The 10,002-nt window shown below is 27.4% G+C and overlaps 1 protein-coding gene across 1 annotated transcript; it reads right to left on the bottom strand.

Annotated features, from left to right (window-relative positions):
- Positions 1–799: 799 nt before the first annotated feature.
- LOC129910385 (maltase A2-like) lies at positions 800–8,317 on the bottom strand. Its single transcript, XM_055987745.1, has 8 exons — positions 8,096–8,317; positions 7,681–8,027; positions 6,093–6,469; positions 5,818–6,016; positions 5,652–5,759; positions 1,202–1,518; positions 997–1,140; positions 800–938 (listed from the first exon to the last, which is right to left on the bottom strand). Exons 1-8 carry the CDS (start codon positions 8,250–8,252, stop codon positions 866–868), a joined length of 1,722 nt encoding a protein of 573 aa, XP_055843720.1. The 5' UTR covers positions 8,253–8,317; the 3' UTR covers positions 800–865.
- Between the last annotated feature and the right edge of the window lie 1,685 nt (positions 8,318–10,002).

Below are 10,002 nucleotides of genomic sequence, written 5' to 3'. Positions count from 1 at the left end.
TCAACAAAATTTCTTTAAAATTTATAGAGGCAGCTATTAAAATCTACAAGTAAACTAACATAAAAGTGCTTTGAACCGCAAGACCAAGTACCTGCGAATCAGACGTGCTTTTTTTTATATTTTTCTAAAAATTCTCTTTTTCAAATGCATTCAAATTTAGAAAGCTATACAAAAAAATTAAAAAAAATTTCAGGTTTTATTTCTCTTTTAACCTAAAAATCTTCAAAACTGGAAAAAAGTGTTTTTTTTATTGAAATTTTCTTCTGCACGCAACCATTTATTTTCAATTCTTAATTTAAAATTATTATTTATTTTGAATTTTGTCATTTCTTCACTATCTTCAATTCCCAGACAATCATCGTAAATCAACACAATTTTGAAAAGTCTATATATATTATGCATAGCAATAATGTTATCTTAATTCCCTACAGCAATTAATTCTCATCATCAGATTTTATTACCCTCAAGTACTGTATGTCATTAAGGCTTCAAATTAAATACAAAATACAAACTCTCGATGAAGAAAAGTAATTTGAGGGATAATAATAATTGGTTCTTGAAGGTTTTATGTTGTTAAATGTTTCGATCGATGGAAAGTAGGTTAAAGAACTTTAAATTGTTTTGTATATGCATGTAGGTCATGGTTGGCTAAGGAAAATAGATATTTCAAGGTCTTATAAATACTTAAACAGGCAATAAAATTAAATCGTTCCTTCAAAAGTTAAAATTAAGACACAAAATGATTTAGTCATATCAAATGAATTTTAATAAAAAACGCCAAAAACATACTAACGCTTATTTTTCAGTTAGGAGGACTTAATTTTGAAGATGACTAAAAATTGGGATATGAAAACAATTTTTTTCATCATTCTGTTGTTCTTCCAAGGACAATTCCTTCATGAGGAGTCAACTGGATTGAAGTCAAGTTAGCCAAATCCCTTTGAAATAAAATTAAAATTAATATTAATTTTGATGTAGTCATCAAACAAAACTTACCCTATGTTATGAGGTGAGTTTTTAGTTACCAATTTGTATTCCATAAAACATAAACTTGTGTCTATTGAATTACATAAAGGACCAACAGTCTCTAAGTCACTTCCCAAATTAACCAAAATTCGATATTCTTCATTTGTGTTGTTCCTTTTTGTCCAAAAAAAAAACATTATTAAGCTTAAAAATGCATATAGAATATCTGAATTACCTTATAATTTGAAAAACTTGATCATTCAAAGCACCATATTTCCAAGCTCCTTCTTCTTTGAATGCCTTAAATGCTGCCGTAGTTTTAAGTTTTTGCATTCCTTTATAAATGTTCAACGAACTTCTCTCTTGACCTTGCTGAATTTTCACATTATTGCATTTATAATCTTTAGCAACTGGCAACCATGTCTTATTTGAGTCAGAAAATCCAGCTGATGTTGTATTGTCCCATTGAAATGGAGTTCGTTCGGGATCACGGAAATCACATGGGTCATTCGAACATGCATCTGGGACATCGTCCATGCCGATTTCTTCACCCTAACATTAAAAAATAAAGATTGAGTTCATATGTGATTGATAAATGATACATAATAAAACATAAAATAAAACATTTAGAGGCTTCTTCTCTGGTAACATTGGCTTCTATTCATCGAAAATATCTTAATTAAACTGGTGGGTTAATATTATCGGAATGCTGACAAATTTGGAAATTTTCGGTGTTTTCATCAATTAAAAAAAAATCATAACTTTTTAAAAAAGTTATACCATTCATACCATAATACCTAATAGTGTAGATTACAGTACGCCAAAGGCACTACTTCCTGTATTTAGAACAATTGGGTAGAACAGCAAGTTCAAAATTGTATAAATTTTGAGAAAAAAAAAATCAATGTGGAATCGATCAAACTATTAGTCCTCCCTCATTCAAAAAATTGATAACAACACCGATAATATTGTTTTTAAATTTTATAACATAAATCTTATAAAATGGCCAATTTATGTTTCTTAAGTAAAATTATACGATATATTGAAACTTTTCACGCAGACTTGAGATTGATGGGGACTTTTCACAATCTGTTTTTGTTGAACAGCTAAAAGTCTGAACTAATTTTTAGTCAATTTTACTAAATCCAACGAAAATTTTTGTTACTTAACGTTTAAGTACCTAACAGTAATCTTGAAATTAAGAAAAATTAAAAAAAAAAAAAATAATTTTTTTATTAAATTATTTTCTTGAAATTTTGTTTTAATGAATAGATAAATTAAACTGCCCAACTCACAAAACATTTCCAGACTGTTGATAATTTCAAACTAAATATTTCCAAAAACGACGCGTTTTTTTCTACCATTACTAGTTTTTTAATTATTCATACATTAAGGCCCAATTTATTGACTCTCCATTAAACTTAAATCCCCATTAAAAAAGTTAATTTTAAAATTAAAAACCGAATTCATTTAATTCAGTCTCTTTTAAGGATTTTTTTTTGAAGTTTGACATCATTAACTAACTGAGCATTAAATTTAAAAGTCGTTTTAGTTAAAACACCAAATTCGACCTTTTAAGAGGGATTTTTAGAGCAAATGGAGGTTTTAAACAGAATTTCTATTTATTCACTCTCCATTAGTGTCAAATGTCATTTTATAAATTGTTTAATTATTATTTTATTTGAAAAAAAAAAAAATTGTTTGTCAAATGAGCTAAAGAATTATTAAAAAAAAAAAAAAAAAACACAATTATGAATAAAAGTCCAGACATTAATAAATTGGATGAAATGTCTTCAAAGGATTGTTGAAATATCTTTTTAGTCCTAACACTTTTGTAAATTTATCAGCGTCACGCGGGCGATTGCTAAGAATCGGTTAAGATTCATACATGTTTATGACATACATAAATACCCCAATACGTTAGTCGTTTGTCCTAAAACGACACAAAAAAGAATTGCTTTGGACACCAATATTGAGGTTCCAGTAAAGTAATTATCCTGCCATACGGAAAAGGGGCAAAGGGTGGAGGGAACTTCGAAGTTAAAGTTCTAAATTAGTAATACAAATTGGCGCTCCTAGAACAAGTCGTTTTAATAGAAACGACTAAAGATTTTGAATGGAAACAAATTTTTAAAAAATGGATCTACTACGCAGAAGAGCACAATATACTAAATCATCTTCTCCACTTCCAAAGAAACACGGCCAGGTTGCGATGCTGCATAATATTGTCATCTCATAAAATTGCATTTCCTTCAGTTTCTGGTTAACACTGGCACTTTGATACCCTCGCTTACGCACCAGTTTTTATGTTTGTTATATTATTCTTCATTCAAATATATATATTCGATTTGACAAAATCGTTGCTTTTGACGGATTTATTTTCAAAAAAAATAAAAATTCCCTAGGATATTTTTAACAGAGTTTTAAATTTGAAGTTTCCATTAAAAGTAAGGACTTTAAGGTCCAATTTATTCACACTCCATTAAATTTAAAGTCGCCATTAAAAAAGGGAAAATTTTAAAATTTGTATGCGATTTGACAGTTTTATAATTTTTAATGGAGCCTTTCAAAATAATGGAGAGTGAATAAATTTGGCCTAACTAAAGAAGAGTGAATTAAATGAATTTTTAATGGTGTGTACTTAAAGGCGTCAATAGTTTAACTACGCTTTTAACTAAAACGATAAATTTCAAAATTTAATGGAGGCTCAATAAATTGGCCCTAAAAGGTATACAAATTCATACAAAAAATATTTTTTTTTATTTAATTTTTTTGTATTTTTATTTTACTTACTGAACCAATTAGTGAGACGGCTTAGCATCTAAACCGTGCACTTTGTGATAAAAGCATGAAATTTATATCATTGGTAGTATTCAATATAAGAGTTATTTTGAGATATTGGGCCACCTTGTATTCCATCCGGAAGGGTAGATACAAGACTTTTTCTGTGTTGCACTCGATTTGTTGCATATCATAGTATAGGCAATGAAACATTTGTATTAATATGATACATGATTTCGAGGTATTTTCTAACGCCCGATCGAATAAAATCAATACCAAAATGTCTCGACCAACATGTAAAAAGTTATAAGATTCTTTATGAATTGTTTTCTACTCAAAGAGCAAGAGTCAGATCAGAATATTGCGAAGTACTAATTGAAAAAAGGTGGTAGATTGATAAAATTTCGTGTAGACGTTTCATATAGGTACCAAAGAAAAAAATAATAAAATATATCCATCAAAAAATTTTAGGTCAAAGGGTGTTTTTTTTAGCGAGAAAGAACACTTTTGAAATGGTATCATAGCAGCGCATGGAAAATGTATGCATTTTTTTCAATTCCATGTAAATGTTGTACATAGTATGACAATCAAAAATAATCGAAAAATGAATTATATTTACCATGGAATATTGAATTTTCATGCAAAACTTAACTTGCTTGCTTTTATTTTTTATTACATTTTCATACAAATTAATATTTTCAAGGAGTGAAAAATAATTGTTGTTTGTGATAAAAGGATCAAATTAATAGGATTGTTATTACAATATGTAACCCTCATTTTAAGATATTGGGACACTTAATATTTCACCTATGAGGATGTTTATAACGATGCACAGAAAGAAATTTAAAAGAAGTTTTGTGAAATTTGTGATTATTAGATGGCTCATGTACATCAGGTGAAATATTAAGTGGCCCAATATCTTAAAATGAGGGTTACATATTGTACTAACAAAATCAACAAATCAAATAAAATTGTTACACTCATGAAACTTGGCAAAAAGTTTGCTTTTTGGAAAAAAACCAAGGATAAAAAGTCTATAAAAAAAAGTTTTGTGGAAGGGTGTTTTTTCGTGGACAAAAGGGAGGGGGTGAAGCTAAAAAATATAGTGAAAAAATAGTTTGTGAAATATCATCATATGACACATGTTTTCAAGGTATTTTTTGATACTGAATCTAATGACATAAAAATTAAATCAATACTATTGCTCTAAGAAAAGTTTGTGCTTGTTTTTTTTTTACCTCAACAGGTAAAATATAACCTAAACCCATGTGAAAACATGCTACACTGACAAAAATTCGCGATTAAGGTTTTTAGATAAAGCAGAAAATTTTGAAAAATATTTTTTGTGAAAGTGTATTTTTTTGATGGGTTTAGTTATGTGCGACAAAGGTATCATAACAGCTAACTTGTATTTTATTAATCTTTAAAACTTGGTGAAATAGTTTTGTTTGGTATAAAAATTAAGAAACTATAAAGTTTACAAAATTATTTTGAGTGAAATTGTTTTTTTTTGTTGAAATGAAGAAATTCGTAATTAGTAGCACAAAAACTGTGAAAAAATTGTTACACCAATGAAAATTGGTAAAAATGTTTAATTTATAACAGAAACCAAGAATTCAAGCAGTCTATAACAAGAATAGAGAGTTTTCATAAAAAATATTTAGGTGAAAGGGTGTTTTTTTTTCAAAGAGAGATTGGTCCCAAATTATTATTTCGTTTCTTTTAAAATTCTAAATCTTAATTATCCCCAGTGAAAAATAAACTATCTAGATTAATGCAAAAAATGCACCCCTCCAAAAACAAATATTTCTGCATCATACTAAATACACACTTGTACATTATCAAGCATATGTTTCACTTTGAAAAATTTCTTTTTTTTTTAAATATAAACAAAGAATACTTACATTATAAGTAACAGGTGATCCAGGCAATGCTAAAACTACCATATTGATATTATCCTTATTATCTTTTCCTATACGATCACCAATTCTAGGATTATCATGATTTCCAATCTGTATTTATAAATTTTACATAAATATATCCTTTTTTTCTAAATTCAATTTATCTTACCACCCAATTAGCTGATTTATGTTTTTTCCAAATAGTGTCCATCCAATTATTAACTTTATCTTCTAAATCTCTAGCATTCGAATCTTTATTCAAATACATAAGATCAAAATTGAATGGAAAATGTGCAGCAGGATGTGTTTCATTGCCAAAATAATTATCAAGAGCTTCTAATGGTGAATAAGCTTCAGCAAATAAAATCCTGTAATGTAAGGCAATTAATACTTTTAATTAAAATTTTACGTTCAATATTATTTTTTTTTTTTTTTTAATATTACCTCTCATCTCCACCATGTTCTCTTGTATAATTATCTACAAATTGTCTCCATTCTGCAATAAGTCCAACATTTTCAGGTTGATCTCTTGTATATAAATGCTTGAGGTATTTGTTGCTATTTGGATCTGATGTTTCTCCACTAACAGGTTCATCGGTATACGTTCCATTTTCGTTGAGGGTCTCAAAAAAATATGGAATAGCATCGATACGAAAACCATCGATGCCACGATCTAGCCAGAATTTTAGCACATTTAACATGGTTGCACGTGCGTTTTCATCTCTAAAATTCAAATCAGGTTGTTTAGGTTGGAATTGATGCAAAAAAAATTGTTGACGTTGATCATTCCAAGTCCATGCTGTACCTCCGAAATCACTTGTCTATTTAGAAAAGAAAATGTTAAATATCTTTAATTAATGTAAGTTAAGAATCGTAAAAAGAAATTCTTTTTTTAGTACATTTTTAGTACACACTTTTAAACTATATTTTAGTCAAATTTCCCTTAATTTTGGCTTACAATTATTTCTTAAATTCAAAAATGTGATTATGGATAAAATTTTTGAGAAATGTTTAGAACACTCTAAGTACTAAGAAAATAAACAACTTTATTATAAACAAGATTATTATGAGATATCAATGGCCAAAATTGGAACAAAATCGGTTAATGTATCTAAGAGATATATTGGATTAACTCAAAAATAAAGTTTTGTACTAAAATTTTTTAAAGATTTTCTAATAACTTTTAGTGCACTAAAACTTTCCATTTTGTAGAAATTTAAGTTAAGAAATGTAAAAAGAAATTCTTTTTTTTAGTACTTTTTTAGTACACACTTTTAAACTATATTTTAGTCAAATTTCCCTTAGTTTTGGCTTACAATTATTTCTTAAATTCAAAAATGTGATTTTTGATAAAATTTTTGAGAAATGTTTAGAACACTCTAAGTACTAAAAAAATAAACAACTTTGTCTTAATTTATTGTGATACAAAAAAAGACTTTTTGTATATTTTTTAAAAGCATTTTTACTTGCATTATTATGAGATATCAATGGCCAAAATTGGAACAAAGTCAGTTAGTGTATCTAAGAGATATACCTATTGGATTAACTCAAAAATAAAGTTTTGTACTAAAATTTTTTAAAGATTTTCTGTAGAAATTTAAGTTAAGAAACGTAAAAAGAAATTATTTTTTTTTTTAGTACTTTTTTAGTATACACACTTTTAAACTATATTTTAGTTCAATTTCCTTTAATTTTGGCTTACAATTATTTCTTAATTTCCAAAATGTACTTCTAGACAATATTTAAATAAACTTAGTCAAGTGATTTTTGATAAAAGTTTTGAGCACTTAACATGAGCACTCGAAGTACTAAAAAATCAAAAAAAGAAGAATTTTTTTTATATTTTTAAATGCATTTTTACTTGCATTGATGTGAACTATAAATTTCAAAAATTAGAACAAAATCAGTCCAGATATTTAAGACATATAAAGGATTAACTAAAAAATAGGTTTTTGTACTAAAAAAGATTTAATAACTTTTAGTCCACTAAAACATTCTACTTTGTAAAAAAAAAAATAAAACAAATATTTACCCAATTCGATGGAGGAAGTTGTTTTCCCGGATTTTCAGGATCTTCTCCACGACCATCAGCCCACACGTAAAAATTCTCATATCCCTCTGTACGATTCACCGATTTTTGAAACCAAATACACTCATCACTCGAATGATTTGGTACAAAATCCAATATAATCTTCAAGCCGATTGACTTAGCTTTAGCAATGAGGGCATCGAAATCATCCAAATTACCATAAAGTGGATCAATATCGTAAAAATCGGAAATATCATAACCAAAATCAGACATTGGAGACTTGTAAATTGGTGATAACCATGCAGCAGTAATTCCAATATCTTTTAGATAATCCAACTTTGAAGTTATGCCTAAATTCGTAATTTTGTTGTCATTATTTGAAATTTTTTTAATATTTAGTACAAAGAAAATATAATACCTTTTAAATCACCAACTCCATCACCATCGTTATCTTTAAAAGATCTTGGATAAATTTGGTATAAAGATGCATCTTCCCACCAACCAAGTTCGGCAGCCGAAAAACTGAAAAAGTTCAAAACTATTACAATACTACACAAAAGAACTTTCTTCGCCATTTTTTTTTTTTTAATTTTTCGGTTATCGTCGATCTTCTTAGTTTGGAAGAACTTCTTTAACTGGAAATTATATTTTTTTGGCAACTCATAATTTTGACTCTTAATTTAATTTTATATTATGGTGAATAATAGAATTTATATAATATCAAACACATTGTTTGTTCAGGTGTCAGTTAAAAAAAAAATAAACAAATAGTTTGGTAACATAAACAATCACTAAATTTTTAAATAGCAGTGTATACAGATTAAGAGACTTTTTTTTAGACAAACATAACTTAGATAACATTTTTTTTATATAATTTGGTTTAGTGAAATTCTTAAACTAACAATCACACTTTTTAGCTAAAAAATTAAACATTTTTTTATCTTGGTTTTAGGGTAATAAACTTTGAGGAAATATCACGACGCAATTAGTGAAAAGTAAAACTTTGCTTTAAGTCTAACAAATAAATAAATAAATAAATAATACTACCTGTTAACTGATATGAAATTCAAACACAGAAGTTCAACGCTAAAGACCTTGATTCCAGAAGTCTATTATTTAAACATCTGACTTTCTTTGATACTTTCGTAACTTTTTTGATTAACTTGGATATTTAAAAGATCTTAATACAGTAAAAATTCATTTAAGGTCAGGCCAACAGACTTAGAGATTAAACTGAAAAAATTGGACTAATGCAACGGTAGTTAAACCTGAAAGTAAAATGACATCATTCTTTGTAAATTTAATTGTTGTCATCGAATTTTTAAAGCGAGTCACTGTGGCGTATGCGTAACTTTTTTTTTTAGAAAAACTGTTCTGGGTCCAATTCTCTTATCAAAGCGATTGCAGTGGAGTTACTTAGCTCATAACGTAAGAGTTTAAAATTGGAGTTAAATGAAAAATCAATTAATAGTGATAACCAAAAATTAAAGTTGCCACTTTTAAAATGAGAACTTCTCTTCAAAGACTATTTCAAATAAATACTAGTAATATACTAATAAGAACATTTTTGAAATGTCAAACAAATGATTAAAAAGTGAATAAAATTAACAAAATAATACAAGAAACGTTTGTCAATGAATATGGCAACCCTATTTAAATAAAAAAATCTCTAAAATACGAAAAAGCACTCGGCAGCTCTACGCAAATGCCACTAATCTATATTTTGGCTGAAAAACTATAATTTTTTTTTAGGAATTTGGCCGTATTTTTGTGATAGCAACAGAAATTTTAAAGAAAGAAGAAAAATTGTGTCGTAGATTTAAGAAAACCTTGAGAGTTAGGCATTTTTCCTAAAGATTGTGTCTACCTTTTCAATAATTGAATCATTTATTTGCAAAACATGATAAGTCCATGATTTTAAAATTTTCAGGATAAGAAAAAAACGTCTATTTTCTTTTAATATGCGTAGAAAAAATTATAAAAAATATATTCTGTAGAACTCTTGCCTAGCTACAAAATACCGTTTCCTTTTTAATTTTTGGATCGATAGCTGAAAAGATAAAAAATAAAAACGCTTTTGGACTTATCATACTTTGAAAATAAACGGATGTGAAATTAGTTTTTAAATGGATATGCAATTTTTCTTTTAGCTCCAATCTATCAAACAATTGTATTTGAGAATAAAATACAATGTCCGGACTGCTTATTTAACTTTAAAGTAGCTTTAAACTTAAGATTTTCAGCCATTAATCTTATATACCATTTACACAAAAAGAAGCTGTTGTTTATTTTCAAAAGATGATAAGTCCGGGACTTATTCTGTTT

The sequence above is a fragment of the Episyrphus balteatus genome, chromosome 2 (assembly GCF_945859705.1).
Source record: "Episyrphus balteatus chromosome 2, idEpiBalt1.1, whole genome shotgun sequence".
Taxonomy (NCBI): Eukaryota; Metazoa; Arthropoda; class Insecta; order Diptera; family Syrphidae; genus Episyrphus; species Episyrphus balteatus.
This window is presented reverse-complemented; position numbering and strand designations above follow the sequence as displayed.

Bases quoted from the DNA above. Each gene is read 5' to 3' on its own strand.
- LOC129910385 (XM_055987745.1), bottom strand. From the start codon at position 8,252: ATGGCGAAGAAAGTTCTTTTGTGTAGTATTGTAATAGTTTTGAACTTT. The intron at 5,760-5,817 runs GTAAGATAAATT...TTATAAATACAG, and splicing joins ATAAATCAGCTAATTGGGTG to ATTGGAAATCATGATAATCC. The intron at 1,141-1,201 runs GTAATTCAGATA...TTGGACAAAAAG, and splicing joins CAAGTTTTTCAAATTATAAG to GAACAACACAAATGAAGAAT.